At 39.7% G+C, this 17,204-nt stretch overlaps 1 protein-coding gene and 1 long non-coding RNA gene across 5 annotated transcripts in view; one reads left to right on the top strand and one right to left on the bottom strand.

The window, feature by feature from the left end:
* LOC143296923 (advillin-like) overlaps nucleotides 1-9,706 on the top strand; it is a 214,067-nt gene extending 204,361 nt beyond the window's left edge. For all 4 annotated transcript variants that reach the window (XM_076608944.1, XM_076608942.1, XM_076608945.1 and 1 more), the window contains one exon: nucleotides 3,255-9,706. In XM_076608944.1, coding sequence (XP_076465059.1) covers nucleotides 3,255-3,416 — 162 coding nt within the window. In that variant the 3' untranslated portion in view covers nucleotides 3,417-9,706. The remainder of the gene's footprint in view (nucleotides 1-3,254) is intronic.
* Nucleotides 9,707-11,658: 1,952 nt separating this feature from the next.
* The window catches only part of LOC143297429 (uncharacterized), a 37,278-nt gene continuing 31,732 nt past the window's right edge, over nucleotides 11,659-17,204 (bottom strand). Inside the window, exon 4 of the long non-coding RNA XR_013057272.1 lies at nucleotides 11,659-12,164. This is a non-coding gene — a long non-coding RNA (uncharacterized LOC143297429). The remainder of the gene's footprint in view (nucleotides 12,165-17,204) is intronic.

The following is a 17,204-nucleotide window of genomic DNA, read 5'->3' as shown; positions in this document are numbered from 1 at the left end:
ACTTTCTTTTTTCCCTTTTTTGTCACACACACACTGACAATGTTTCTTGGTGTCTATTGCGGGGCCTCCAACCTCCTATTTTCCCCACTTTCTGTTGTTTCCTCTACTTTGTTTTCTGTTTTTCTTCTTTCTTTCTTTTTCGTTCCTATTTTCTTTTCTTTTCTGACTTTTTTTTTAAGTCTTCTTTCATTTTCTTTCCTTTTACACCCATTCATGCACAGTTCTTTGTCTGCTTGTCTTTCTATCGATTGGTGACATTTGTCTACTCAAGTGTTCCATTTGCTACGTGAACTTTGTCTAAGACAAAAGTGGTTTTGTTTGTGGGGGGGGGGGTGGCGGGGGGGGGGGGGGGGTATAAAAAGTATTTTCTCATTTTAATTTTGTTCATCGATTTTTTTTTTATCTATTCATTCATCAGTTTAAAAAGTTCTGTCTTTTTTTTTCCCAAGGCCTGACGAAGCTCGTTGGGTTACGCTGCTGGTCAGGCATCTGCTTAGCAGATGTGGTGTAGCGTATATGGATTTGTCCGAATGCATTGACTGCTCCTTGAGTTGCTGATACTGATACTGTCTAAGACAACTATTTGTTGCTTTAATTATTGTTATTATTATTATTGTTGTTGTTGTAATTATTATCAATTGTTATTATCATTATCAACATCATTAATATTATAATGATTTTTATTATTAGTCGGTATCATTATTATTATTATTATGGTCAAGACTAAGAGAGAGAGACACAGAGATAGACACTGAGAGAGAGAGAGAGAGAGAGAGAGAGAGATTTAAAAAATAAAAGATCGTTTGTTTGCTTTTTTTTTTTTTTTTTTTTTTTTTTTTGCTTTTTTTTAACAAATAGTACTTTTTCCCATACCTATTTACAAAGTTTATAGCCAAACAACGATTAAATATTTTGCTGAAAATGCCGACACTGTAGTACTGTCCGGCAGTGAAATGTACGCTGCCAGCCTGTAGTAAGATGGAGAACCGGCTGCCGCGCGCGGCGGCCTGTTTATATTATCGCGGCTGCCACTCCTTCCCATTCAGCTCAGTGGTAGATATCAACGAGGACCTCGACACCCTCCCCACAGAAGATGGCAAAGTGCCAGGATCCGATGTAATCCCTGCTGAGGAATACAAAGCAGGAGGCCCCACCATGATGTAAAAGATTACTGAACTAATCCAGTCCATGTGGAACGAGGGACAGATCCCGCAACAGCTGAAAGATGCCAGCATAGTCCACAAGAGAAAAGGCAACAGCGAGTCTTGCGACCACCACCGAGGCATCTCCCTCTTGTCTATTGCTGGGAAGATTCTGGCCCGTGTCCTGCTCAACTGCCTTCTGCAGCACCTTGATCAAGGTCTCATCCCAGAAAGCTAGTGTGGCCGTGCTGAACGTGGGACTGCAGACATCATTTTTGCTGCATGCCAACTCCAGGAAAAATGTCAGGAGCAACACAGCGACCATTTCATGACTTTTGTCGATCTGACCAAGGCTTTAGATACGGTCAGCAGAGAAGGCTTTTGGAAGATCATGGAGAAGTTTGGTTGTCCCATCAAGTCCATCACAATCGTCCAGCAGTTCCACGACGGCATGATGGTGACAGTTCTGGATGACGGAGACGAGTCAGAGGCCTTCCCAGTAACAAATGGCGTCAAACAAGGCTGCGTTCTCGCCCCACCTCTGTTAAATATGGTATTCTCTGCCATGCTGACAGATGTCTTCCGTGACTGCGAAGAAGCAATCCACGTCAGATAAAGGACTGACGGGAGAGTGTTCAACCTCAGGCGCCTGCAGGCTGATAGAGATGTGAAAGAGACTGTCATCAGAGACTTATTGTTTGCTGATGACTGCACTCAACGCCAGCACAGAGCAGAAGATGCAGTGTGAAATGGACTGCTTCTCACAAGTCTGCGACAACTTCGGTCACACCATCAGCACCAAAAAGACCGAAGGTATGTACCAGCCTGCCCCAGGAAAGTCATACCAGGAGCCGCGCATCACAGTGAAGGGGCAGAACCTTCAGGCAGTCGACAGCTTCACCTACCTGGGCAGCAAGCTCTCTCGCGTAGTGAACATAGACGCTGAGGTCAACAACAGGATCGCCAAAGCCAGTGCCGCCTTTGGAAGACTCCATAAGAACATCTGGGAGCAGAGAGGACTCAACGCTACCACCAAGCTGAAGGTCTACTTTGCAGTGGTCTTCACCACCCTCCTTTACGTCAGCGAAACTGGACTGTCTACAGCAGATACGCCAAACAGCTCAATCGCTTCCACCTGAGCTGTCTCCGCAGACTCCTCCACATCAAGTGGCTGGACAAAGTCCCCGTCACGGAAGTTCTTGAACGAGCTGCCCACTGTAGCGTCTACGCCCAAGCCAGGTGAGCTGGACATTTGGTCAGAATACCAGACAGTCGACTGCCTAAGCAGCTGCTGTATAGAGAACTGTGTCAGTGCATGCGTTCAGTTGGAGAGACTGCCTCAAAACGCCCTTCAAAGTCCTGGGCGTCGACATCAACACATGAAGGACGCTTGCTCTGGACCGTCCAGTTTGGCGCAGCAAGAGCACCACAGGAGCCCGTGCAGCTGAAGCCTCGGCGCATCACCGAGGTGCAACGCAAGCGTGCTGTATGCAAGGCTCGAGCAGCATCCACTGCCACGATAGCACATACTCACTTGTCCCACATGTGGGCGAGCCTTCAGGGTCCGGATTGGCCTCATAAATCACCTCCCGACCCACAACAATTAATCTTCTATCTGATATTTGAAGCCATGGTCATCTTCGAATCCGAAGGACGAACTTAATCGCATCTCGATCTCACCCTTTCCGAGTTGCTACTGTGTACCATCTCGCTCCGTCTCCGCATCCCCGGATTCACACATTCCACTGTTGGCCGCCGCTCTTTCTCTGTCTGGTCCATCTGCTGGAAGTGTTCCTTTTTTCACCAAATGTGTACAAAAAACTAATTTAAGTCAGCCATAAAAACTTCCCCTTTTCCAAAATATATTGTGCGTGTGTATGCGAGTGTTTGTGCATGCGTGTGTGTGTGTTTCCGAGTGCTTTCTTTTTGTTCCCCTGATTACCTCTTTTAATTCATCTTTGTGAGCACACATGCGGATGATTAATGTAAACGTTCCTTAGAGTAGTTTTGTGTTCAAGATTAAGTGACACATAACAAGATATGTATATAATTCTTGTTGATATTCACTTGCTGATTATGTTACTGTGGATGAAGGTGCACTGTCTGTTTCAGCATCACCTAAGCGACAAGCAGTTCCGGGAGGCCACCCAGTTGAGCAGACAGGCCTTTTATCACCTGCCCGAGTGGAAACAGGCCCAGATCCTAAAGTCCGCCCGCCTCGCTCACTTTCCTTCTCTCCACTCCGCACCTCATCACAGCACGTTGACACACTAAGACAGGGACCAGAGAAGAAGGTGGAGAAGAGGAGATAGAATGCTACAGGCCACTTCTACTCGTCTTTGGCCGACTACGTTGACTTGTCAAGTGTGTTCTTAGCTGGCTGATGAATGGAAAATAATGGGTATATGAGACAGAATACAGCTAGATAGGCTGTTCCTTTCATACGGCTTCCATAGGCATGATGGAAGTCCTCTTCCACTGAGCACACGATGTGGGGAGACAGGACGACGTGGATGGAGGGTTAGGTTAGGTTTTTAAAGATCTCAGAAATCTTGATTTGTTTCTTGTGTGAAAGGTTGGGTTGGGTTTAAAGATCTAAGGTCTTGATTTGCTTTTCGTGTGTGCTGAATGTGACATTACACTGTTTTGGGATGGTTTTGAAAATCGTTCTTCACAAATGCGTGACTTCTTTTTGGCAAGAAATGCATGTTTCACTACAACAACAAATAACAGCGAACATCATAACTGGTTCAGTCAAAGTGACAAAAACGACAATGCAGATTGTGTCCACAGGTCTATAACAAGCTGACTGTCCTGTCACACCGATTGTCATAATCGGGTCTAATTGACTGTCCCAATCAAATCTAGCGATTTTTTTTTCATAAACAAGTCTAATCCAATGTCATAATCAGCTCCAACACATTTTGTAACCAGGCCATACTGCCATAAGCAGGTCTGGCTGATTGCCATAACCAGATCTAACAGGTTGTTGTGATCAGAACAAAAATGGCATGTGACTGTTAAGAATCTGCGATGACGCACTCTACCAGTGACAGAACCAACACTGCCTGGCACCATGACTCCACACCGGGCCAGTCTCAGCTCTAAGGTCTGTGGACAGTGGGTGAAGTTGTGGGGGCTGTAATCCCACGATTTCTCGCAATCCCACGATTTCTCTCACTTATCCCATGATTTCTCGCAATCCCACGATTTCTCTCAAAGTGAGAGAAATCGTGGGATTACGAGAAATCGTGGTCGTTCCACTCCCACGTTTTCTCTCAGTTGCGAGAAATCGTGGGAATTCCCCATTATTTTTATAAAAAATATTTCTGTTATCATCCAGTCGGTTTCTTGTCTTTTCCAAGTGTAAATCTTAGAGAATAAGATAGGCAAGGCCTTCAAGACTCACTTGTGATACACTTTAAAAAAAAAAAAAAAATTAATCGTTAAAATGTGTTCTGTATTTGTTATTATGAAGCTTCGGGTTAAAAAAAAGAAAAAAGAAAAAAAAAAGTCCTAACCAGATTCGAACCCTGTGTGTTCGGGTGAGAAGAAACTGTCTTACCCATTACACTATCGTGGCTCCTTAACTGACGTTCTAAAATTTAATATTTGAACATACTTTTTTAAAGGGCGATAAATCAATTGCGGTATTCGCAGTGAGAACGCTGTTTAAATCATATTATTCTGGTGTATCTTGAGCAGTCAAAAAATCTTTAAGGGCAATTTTAAAATTATTTTTAAGTCCGCGGTAAAGGAGACGTGGCTATCGCCGCAATCACACTGCAACATTTAGCCGTTTTCTCTAGATCTAGATAGATGTACAAGTTTAGTTACACCCGCCGGGAATGTGGTACGACACGGTCGATTCAATTTCTCTTTTATGTTCATTCTAGTTTTATAGTTTTAACGTTGATATGAAAATTTAGTATTTTGTTAAACTAATAACATGTAGAGCCAAGTACAAGTACTTCTAAACGTCGTAAGAAGTGAAAAGGACTTCATTTTGAGAAAAGTCAAGACTGATATTTTTTTCGTTTCATCATGATCAATTCAAGGGTATTAACTCGCATGATTTACAGTTTTTAACTGTGAATTCCGACTGATTCTGTGGATATTTTTATGGCAGTCTGGGGCATAATCCAGTAAGTGATGAGGCGTTCACAAATCTTTCTCTGAATAAATATTTAACGGTCTCCTTCTCCAACTTTCCATCACATGTTATCGTGTATTGTCCATTGAATATAGGATTGAACGGGCAGGTCAACAACTTGAAACAAAATGGCGTCGTTCGCGTTCGCGAAGAATATGAGCACGCGCTTTGAATGTGTATAAATATGTGTACGCAATTGATTTTTGCCCATGACCTTCAGGGCGCAGCCAATAGATCTGTAAAGTCCACTCGTCGTATTGATTTTAATACTTTCCGAAAAAGACCGCTTGGGCGAATGAACATAGTGAAAGCCCTGTACACTGAGAGTAAAACACACAAGGTGTTAATGTATTGAGTATAATTTCCAAATGGTGTGTTTAAGATTAGAAAGATCATTTTAAAGCAAATTAAGTCCCCTAGCATTAATTACAGATTAATTTCCCTTTTTTACTATCTGCACCAAAACGTTTGCAAAATAAATAAAACTTCCATGCTTAGCAAAAGATGTTCCTGTTTGAACAAAAAATGATAAAAAATGACTGCTCTTGTTGTTGTGTCAGAATATCAGATCCAAGTGCCAAGTTTAGAGAATTAAAAAAATATAAATATAACAGTAAATGCAGTTTGCATATAATTTAGCTTCTTCTTTTTTTTCTTTCTTTTTTTTGTGCCCATCCCAGAGGTGCAATATTGTTTTAAACAAGATGACTGGAAAGAACTGAATTTTTCCTATTTTTATGCCTAATTTGGTGTCAACTGACAATGTATTTGCAGAGGAAATGTCAATGTTAAAGTTTACCACGGACACACACACACACACACACACACACACACACACACACAACCGAAACCGGGTTAAAATATAGACTCACTTTGTTTACACAAATGAGTCAAAAATGAGAGAGAGAAAGAGAAAAGGAGGGGGAGGGGGGGGACGACAACGATGACAATGGCGTTAGTGAAGACATCAACAGTATTGACACTGAAACACAACTTATTGCATTTCACGTAAGATAGATCACTGCATTGCATCGACCTCAAATTCAACATCGGAATCAATAGCAACAACGAAATTCAGGCAATGTGTTTAACTCAAACAGAAATATAATATGAAATGAATATGATATGATATAATATGACTTGAACCGAATCTTTTATAGATGCTGGGAATAAAATCAAAATGATTCAGCATTATACATAAATGTGACAGCAAAAAAGGGTGTTTCACAATGTTTTACCCTCACGTATGGCGCGTGAAACTGGACCAAGTAGTTTTGATGTTTGTTGTGATGCAACCATTTCTGTTACATTTATTTAGAATGTTCTTCATTTCATGCTTGCTTATTTGTTCATTTGTTTGTGTCTGCATCCTTTTGCATGCAAGACTGCATTGCAAATAGATTCACAGTTTCACATAAGACACTTAGAACATGAAAATATATTAAAACAGTGAAAGAAGACCAAATCAACCAGCCAAGTAAACACACATAAGGAAACACACACACACACACACACACACACACACACACACACACACACACACTCACTCACTCACTCACTCACATACACATATATTGACATTTTTCTTAAACCAGTACTGTGTCATCACCTTCACCGTCTGTTGTTGATGTCCTCGCTAACGTCACTATCATTATCATGATCGTCGTTATCGTTTCATCTCTCATTTTTCACTTAGATTTGCATTGGGAAAAGACAAGAAACCAACCCCGATGACAAAGGAAATATTTTTGATAACAATTAAGGGGACTTCCCACGATTTCTCGCATTTGAGAGAAAACGTGGGAGGGGAACGACCACGATTTCTCACAAAATGAGAGAAATCGTGGGATTGCGAGAAATCGTGGACTTATAGGGGCCATGGTCACTGGCACTTCACCACCTGCTTACAAGGCATCCACACGCATGCCACCGTGTAGTGGATTGTCTTCAGGAGTGTTTGTAGACCACTCCCATTAGAGTGGACAGGAAGGGAAAACAGACAGCCATATGGAATGACAGTTTGGGGAATTGAAGACATTGGTGCAAGGAGCACTTCACGCATACGACCCCCCACCCCCCACCCCCCACCCCCCACGTCCACAAAAATGTATTACCACAAACAGAATTAAAGAATAAACAACACAGTAAAAGTGTTTATACGTTTCCACAAAAAACAGAAGTGTTTTTACCACAGACAATAAAAGGAATAAAACACACAATGATAACTTAACGTAACATACGTAACATAAGAAACAAAAAGTGTATCAGTTTCAATTTCTCAAGGTGTCATTGCGTTCGGACAAATCCATATACGCCACACCATATCAGCTAGGCAGATGCATAATCAGCAGCATAACCCAGCGCGCTTTGGCCTTGAGTGCATGCATATACATTTGTGTACCTATCAGAGTGGATTTCTTCTAGAGAATTTTCCAGAGGACAACACTCTCGTTCCCAATCGGTTCAGTGCGCCAAGTGCGTGCTCCACATGGGACATCGGTTTATCGTCTCGTCCGAATGACTAGCCGCTCAGTTTGATTTTCCAGTCAAACGAGGGCGGGATTCGAACCCACACCCTCACAGACTCTCTATATTGGGAGCTGAACGTCTTAACCATTCTGCCAGTCTGTATGTATGTGTGTGTGTGCTCGCGCAGTTCAGTGTTCCTTTCGGGGATGGGTGGGGAGGGGAGGTGGGGGGTGTCGATGGTCTGTTGGTCAGATACGGAAGTCCTGTTTAATGATTACAGCAGATAAAGGATAGGGTTAAGAGGCAAAGCCCCAGTGGCTCACGTTTGGTTCCTGCTGAAAAACAAGAAGACTTAGCAAAACGTGGAGTTGCTGGGTGGGGCTTGTTATAAATTCTTACTTACCTATCCAAGTAATATTATGGTTCACCATCAGAAACAAGCCTTTGGAAACGGAACAATTCCGTCATAAGCAGCCCACATCGATCGGCATTGCGTTTTTTTACGATCATGATACAGATCAAATAAAGTTTAAGACTTTTCCTGTCTTCATCACAACTTTCGGTTTCGATACGTGATAACAAAAACTCCGCCCAGTATACATCATAATCACCCCATATCGACGGCGCGAACCGATTCATATGCATGAACAGGACAGTCCCAAACCCCTTTTTTTCTTCTTTTTTTTTAACCAACGAACGAACACGTGGGCAAAAGTTTATATAGTGTGTTGATCATCACACCGAGTGCAGAACACAACAGCCTTTCGGTGTCTTTAGCCATATTTGAAATCTAGAATTTTAGATGAGTGAAACCCGTTTAAAGAAAATATACCCCATTGTACGTTCAGACTGATTTACCATTTCTTGATAAATTCAGCACTTCATAGCAGATGTATGCTACAATGTAACTTCCATACAAAGCACATGTATTCCCGCTTTGAACAAGAAAAAAGAAGAAGAAAAAATGACTGCTAAGTGCTGTTGATCAAATTGTCAGTGTATCAGATGAAAGTGCTAAGTTCTATGAAAAAGAAATAAAAATGTAACAGTAACATGACAATGGAAACATTTTGGTTTCTTTATGTTTTGTGCCTTTCATAGAAATGCATGATCAATTTATTAGAATGTGTGTATTTTTAAGCTAAGTTTGGTGTCAGTAGGCGAGGCATTTCCAGAGAAAATGAATATGTTAAAGTTTACCCCCACCTCCTCGACACACACACACCACGTGAGCCAAAAACGACAGCCTTTGATCAAAGTGACTGACGGACAACAGCGTCACGACAGTTCATCCCACTTTCTCTTGGTGAATGCGCAAGCATCGCCTGACATTAATGTTGCTCGCATCTACTGATCATAATATCCTTTGAGTGACATAATTCTGTACCCAGTCATATTGTTGTGGATGTTACATGTATATCAGTGGTTTTGACGTCATACTGTTGTTGTGGATGTTACATGTATATCAGTGTTTTGGTGTTGTTGTTTTTTAAACTTCTTTATTGATGCTGTGCAGATGCTGTTGGAAAGATTCATGTGATATACACTTGTCTTGCTTCCACATACCACATGGGTGTATTATTCGTTTTGACGTTTATCTAGTACACCATAGCGGTTATGTTTCCTTGTTTGCTTGCTTATGACAATAGACATAATGTCACCGAAATATCGGCAACTTTTTTGAGGATTTAATGGGAATGCATATGTTAACAAATATCGCTGAAATATTATTAATGCCAATGTTAAGATACTACTAATGCAATTGCTTCTTTTGAAAATGCGTTTGGTATTATGTTTGACTTACAATGTAAACAATACAGTTTTCTGTGATATATGATCACTCCGTTCACATTGTTGTGTCTTTTCCCACCCCTTTCCTTTCTCTTGTGGATGATGAGTGTATACATGTTATTGCCTATCATTATATGTACTGACTGACAAAATCAAACCTGTCTATCGTTATTTCTGGAGTTGTATTTCCGAATGTGATGAAAACCTGTGCAAAATGTGTGTGTGTGTGTGTGTGTGTGTGTGTGTGTGTGTGTGTGAATGTTTATGCATGCCACAAGCCTCTTCACGTTTTCGCTAACTAATGCTAAATATAAAGCAGAGACAGAATCATACTTGCTTCTCTGTCTCCCCCCCCCCCCCCCCCCCCCCCCTCTCTCTCTCTCTTTCTCTACTTTTCTCTCCCCCCCCCCCCCTCAATCTCTCTCCCTTTCTCTCCCCTCCCCTCTCTCTCTCTCACCCACACCCACACACACTTCATGTAATTAGGTGTACTGAGACAACAGGGCTAACTGGGTGCGCTTAAAGATAAGTTTAATTTTGGGCACTTAAATACACTGAAATAGTGGGTTTTAGTTAGGGGCACTGAAATACACTGAAACATTAGGGTTAATTCGGTACACTGAAACATCAGGGGTGATTACAGGTGTAACGTCCCAAATCGCCCCCCCCCCCCTCCTCCCGTTGATTCCCCGGGGGAATTTGTCGGTGTCCTAAATCGTCCCCCAGGGGTCAATTCAGTGACCTGAAACGTCCCCCGGGGGACGTTCCCCCCTCATCCCCCCATACCCTCCTTCATGCTGGTTTGGTCCCCCCACCCTCCGACTTTCCGTCCTCCCCCACAAAAAAACAAACAAAGTTTGATACACTCCTTCCACTTACGGTTTGCAACATTAGGTGTGTGTGTGTGTGTGTGTGTGTGTGTGTGTGTGTGTTCTATTCAACCTTGTATGAGAGTTCGCGTGGGCATTCAAGCACACGCGCGCACGCGCGCGTATGTGTATGTTTGTGTGAGTGTGTGAAAGTCGCATTCTTTCAACTCATTACTATGCAAACACGTGCACAGACGTGCACACACGCGCGAGCACACATTGTTACATAAAGGGTGGAAAGCCGGAGGAGTGACCTCGCGCAATATAGAAATAAAGCCATGCGAAAACGAAGAGAATGGTGATTGAGAAATACATGTATGGATGACAGACAGTACGCACGCTCAAACAAAATATTATAATAATGCATGTACATGATAAGGATGAATCTTTGGTGCACCGGAAATAGATCCCAGCTCTAGACAACTCTGCAGCCATGAAGTGTACTGCTGCGTTACACGGCCGCCTACATGGCGGGGTGAAAACGGTGATACACGTAAAAGCCCACTCGTGCACATACGAGTAAACGTCGGAGTTGCAGCCCACGAACGAAGAAGAAGACTTCAATCAACCGCCACAGTTTGGAATTTGTCTGAGTTAGGCGCTCAGAGAAATCGCTCTCTTCTCGAAGCCTCTTTATTGCAGGGTATATAAACGGACTGAAGAACTTTTACGTTTTTGAACGTTATAAATTCAGATTCAGATTCAGATTCATGCGCGCAACATGGAGAAAAGTTTTGCGCTGAGTCATGTTTTCAAACGGGTTCTCTTAAGCATACAGTTCGCCACATTTTGCATCTAGACAAAATCTTAACCCGTTTGAGAATACGGATCGACGCGTGAGTCTGATCAACGGAAAACAAACCAACCACGCATACATGAACCCCCGTTGATTTTCACAATGGATTTACCTGGATCTCAGGATCGACCCTTCGGCTCTCAGATTTACATATTTCCGTACATTTACGGAACAATTTCATCTCGGGGGTGTGGTTCGTTCTGGGCTAGCCTTTATTTACTCTTCCTCCCACCTCTCCCTCTCCCGTCCACCACAAATTTACGGATGCAAAGGCGGGGTAGTCCAACTGCAATAGTCTGTCTATTGGAGCTCCAATCTAGTAATGTACAACTCCAAGAAAAGTTCAGAGCCAGGCAGAAAAAACTGTCACGAAAATTAGACAAAGAATACAAAATGTAGTAAATTTCACAAATGTTGAGTTTTATTATCTGACAACTGTATACGAGTAAAAATCCATTAAAACGTCATTTCTTTTAGAGAAATCAACTACCCCCGGAACAAAATCACCAACGATTTTTTTTTAAATGTCATTCGATTCACAGATGTCACTTTAGTAGCCTGGTGCTCTCCACATCTCTGCCTCACGGACTGAACAAGTGCTCTAATGATGTTCTGAGGCAAGGCAGCCCACTCCTGCTGCAGAAAACGAAACAGGTCATGAAGGTCTGCAGCAGTTGGGTGATTCTGGCGCACCCGTCGTTCAAGCAGGTCCCACAAGTGCTCAGTGGGGTTTAGGTCTGGTGAACGAGCCGGCCAGTTCCTTTCCTGGAGGTACACGGTGGAGGGCTGGCTCGATAAGTGACCAAACGATCGTGTCTCTGTACGGGTCCCTTGCACAAGGTGTAGGGGAGTTCTGCCCCTCAAGTGGATGCCTACCCACACCATCAGTGAGTCGCCTCCATACCGATTGAGCTCACGGACACAGCCATCTGCATAACGCTCATCTGGAACAAACCCAGACACTTCCTCTAAAAGGAAGCACCGGGCCTGTCCTTATACCAATCATTTGACATGTGCACACAGCAGCAAAGACAGAAGAAATGTGCAAACACAAATAAGCTTTTATTCAAGACTGGAATAGCCTCTTTAATCCTGAAAGAGCTACACAGAGCACGTGGACAATACAGAACAAATACATGGTTGCGTCGGTAGTTTATCCACTGGAAATTATACAAATAATGAGGCCAGGAAGTGATATGATTGACAAATAGCAAAGGGTGGTAACTCTCTCCATTACACAAGGTACACAACTTCAAGTCAGTGATGCTTACGCTACCGATTCAGCTAGCACACAGGTAAATAAAAGGTACATTGGAACAAACCCAGACACTTCCTCAAAAAGGAAGCACCGGGCCTGTCCTTATACCAATCATTTGACATGTGCACACAGCAGCAAAGACAGAAGAAATGTGCAAACACAAATTAGCTTTTATTCAAGACAGGCATAGCCTCTTTAATCCTGAATAAGCTACACAGAACACGTGGACAATACAGAACAAATACATGGTTACCTCGGTAGTTTATCCACTGGAAATTATACAAATCATGAGGCCAGGAAACGATATGATTAACAAAGAGCAAAGGGTGGTAACTCTCTCCATTACACAAGGTACACAACTTCAAGTCAGTGATTCTTACGCTACCGATTCAGCTAGCACACAGGTAAATAAAAGGTACATTGGAACAAACCCAGACACTTCCTCAAAAAGGAAGCGGCGGGCCTGTCCTTATACCAATCATTTGACAGGTGCACACAGCAGCAAAGACAGAAGAAATGTGCAAACACAAATTAGCTTTTATTCAAGACTGGCATAGCCTCTTTAATCCTGAATAAGCTACACACTTCACTTCACTTCACTTTCTCAAGGAGGCGTCACTGCGTTCGGACAAATCCATACACGCTACACCACATCTGTTGAGCAGATGCCTGACCAGCAGCATAACCCAACGCGCTTAGTCAGGCCTTGAGTGCATGCTTACATATTTGTGTACCTATGAAAGTGGATTTCATTTTACGTAATTTCGCCAGAGGACAACACTCTCGTTGCCATGGGTTCTTTTTCAGTGCGCCAAGTGCGTGCTGCACACGGGACCTCGGTTTATCGTCTCATCCGAAAGACTAGACGCTCAGTTTGATTTTCCAGTCAAACTTAGGAGAAAGGGCGAGAGCGGGATTCGAACCCACACCCTCACGGACTCTCTGTATTGGCAGCTGAGCGTCTTAACCATTCTGCCACCTTTCTCTACACAGAACACATGGACAATACAGAACAAATACATGGTTGCCTCGGAGGTTTATCCACTGGAAATCATACAAATAATGAGGCCAGGAAACGATATGATTAACAAACAGCAAAGGGTGGTAACTCTCTCCATTACACAAGGTACATAACTTCAAGTCAGTGATGCTTACGCTACCGATTCAGCTAGCACACAGGTAAATAAAAGGTACACTGGAACAAACCCAGACACTTCCTCAAAAAGGAAGCGCCGGGACTGTCCTTATACCAATCATTTGACATGTGCACACAGCAGCAAAGACAGAAGAAATGTGCAAACACAAATTAGCTTTTATTCAAGACTGGCATAGCCTCTTTAATCCTGAATAAGCAACACAGAACACGTGGATAATACAGAACAAGTACATGGTTGCCTCGGTAGTTTGTACACTGGAAATTATACAAATCATGAGGCCAGGAAACGATATGATTAACAAATAGCAAAGGGTGGTAACTCTCTCCATTACACAAGGTACACAACTTCAAGTCAGTGATGCTTACGCTACCGATTCAGCTAGCACACAGGTAAATAAAAGGTACATTGGAACAAACCCAGACACTTCCTCAAAAAGGAAGCACCGGGCCTGTCCTTATACCAATCATTTGACATGTGCACACAGCAGCAAAGACAGAAGAAATGTGCAAACACAAATTAGCTTTTATTCAAGACTAGCATAGCCTCTCTAATCCTGAATAAGCTACACAGAACACGTGGACAAAACAGAACAAATACATGGTTGCCTCGGTAGTTTATCCACTGGAAATTATACAAATCATGAGGCCAGGAAACGATATGATTAACAAATAGTAAAGGGTGGTAACTCTCTCCATTACACAAGGTACACAACTTCAAGTCAGTGATTCTTACGCTACCGATTCAGCTAGCACACAGGTAAATAAAAGGTACATTGGAACAAACCCAGACACTTCCGGGCCTGTCCTTATACCAATCATTTGACATGTGCACACAGCAGCAAAGACAGAAGAAATGTGCAAACACAAATACAAATTAGCTTTTATTCAAGACTTGCATAGCCTCTTTAATCCCGAAGTAACTACACAGAACACGTGGACAATACAGAACAAATACATGGTTGCCTTGGTAGTTTATCCACTGGAAATTATACAATAATAATAATGGTGATGATGATGATGATGATGATGATGATGATGATTATTGTTATTGTTATTGTTATTATTATTATATAGTAACCATAATAGTAAAAACAACAGCAATAATAACAGTAATGATAACGATTATAAAAATAATGAACAGGAAAAGAATTATTATTATTATTATTATGATTATTATTATTTTATTTTTACTATTATTATTATAACAACATCAAGAACAACAACAAAAATAATAATAATAATAGTAATAAAAATAATAACAATACTACTAAAAATAATAATAATAATAATAATGATAATGATGAATATAATAGTTGTAATAATATTCAGAAGACGAAGAATCATCATCATCATCATCATCATCATCATTTATAATAATAATAATAATAATAAGAAGAAGAAGAAGAAGAAGAAGAATGATAACAATAATAATAATATCAACAACAACAACACCAATAATAGTAATCATCATCATCATCATAATAATAATCAAAATAATAATAATAATGATGATGATGATGACGATTTTTTCTTCTTCTTCATATTATTATTTATCATAATAATAATCATCATCATGATCATAATCAAATGATAATAATCTTCATCATAATCTATATCATAATGTGATAATAATAATAATAATAATAATAATAATAATAATAATAATAATATGAACAAGAATAAGAAGCATCATCATCATCATCATGATCTAATAATAATAATAATAATTATAATGATAATGATAAAAACAACAACAAAAATAGTAATCATTATCATCATCATCATTATCAGCATCATCATAATCATAATCATAATAATAATCATAATAATAATGATGATGATGACGATGATGATAACTTTTATTATTATTATTATTATTATTATTATTATTATTATTATTTATAATACTAATAATAATCATGATCATCATCAAATAATAATAATCTTCATCATATGTACATTATAATTATCATAATAATCATCATCATCATCATGATCATTATCATCATCATCATCATCATCATTATTATTATTATTATTATTATTATTATTATTATCGTGATTATGATGATGATGGTGATATATCATCATCATCATCATCATCATCATCATCATCAAATAATAATAATAATAATAATATTCATCATAATTATTATCATAATGTGATAATAATAATTAATAATAATAATAACAAAAATAAAACAATACTACTACTACTACACTACTACTACTACTACTACTACTACTACTACTACTGCTGCTGCTGCTGCTGCTGCTGCTACTACTACTACTAGTACTACTGCAAATAATAATCATCTTCATCATCATCATCATCATCATATAATAATAATGATAATAACAACACCAACAACACCAACACCACCACCAACAACAACAATAATAATAATAATAATAAAACCATACTACTACTGCTGCTGCTGCTGCTGCTGCTGCTGCTCCTACTACTACTACTACTACTACTACTACTGCTGTAAGTAATAATAATCATCATCATCATGATCATAATCCTCATCCTCATAATATAACAACACTAATAATAGTAATAATATTATGATTATAAATATGATTGTGATTATGATTATGGTTATTATATTATAATCATCATCATCATCATCATAATAATCATAATAATAAAAATAATAATAATAATAATTATTATTATTATTATCATTATCTTATAATAATTCTAATACTTATGTAAATAATCATACTAATAATAATGATAAAAATAATAAGAAAAATACGATAATAGTAATAATAATAAAAAAAAGATCAACAACAACAACAGCAGCAATAATAATAATAATAATTATTATTATTATTATCATCACCATCATCATTATTATTACTATATTGTTATTATTATTATTATTATTATTATTATTATTATTATTATTATTATTATTAGTCCAAGACAATAGAATACATCCATTATCATTATTATGATTATGTTTATGATGATGATGATTATTATTATTGTTGTCTCGAATGCATTGTATTGTGTTCTATTCTGGTGGGTATATTGTAATGTGTTGCATTGTCTTGTATGCATTGTATTGTGTTAAGTTGGATTGTATTGCGTCGGATGTAATGTGTTGTGTTGTATTAGCTGTATTTTGTTCGATGTGTTGTATTGTGTTGCAATGTGTTGGATGTATTTTATTGTGTTGTGTTGGATGTATTGTATTGTGTTGTACTTTGTTGTCTACATTATATTTTGTTGCATTGTGTTGGATGTATTCTATTGTCTTGGACTGATTGTATTGCGTTGGAGGTATTTTGTTGTGCAGTATTGTGTTAGATATGGTGTATTGTGTTGCATTGTGTTGGATTGTATTATATTGTTTTGTGTTGTGTTGGATGTATTGTATTGTATTGTGTTGTATTGTGTTGGATGTAGTGTATTTTGTTCCATTGTGTTGGATGTATTGTATTGTTTTGCATTGTGTTGGATGTATTGTATTGTGTGGGATGCATTGTATTGTGTTCCATTGTATTATATGTATGGTTTTGTATTCGATGTATTGTATTTTGTTGCACTGTGTTGCA

This window comes from Babylonia areolata, chromosome 22, assembly GCF_041734735.1.
Source record: "Babylonia areolata isolate BAREFJ2019XMU chromosome 22, ASM4173473v1, whole genome shotgun sequence".
In the NCBI taxonomy this organism is placed as follows: Eukaryota; Metazoa; Mollusca; class Gastropoda; order Neogastropoda; family Buccinidae; genus Babylonia; species Babylonia areolata.
Note: the sequence above shows the minus strand (reverse complement) of the source record. Positions and strands in the feature narration are given on the sequence as shown.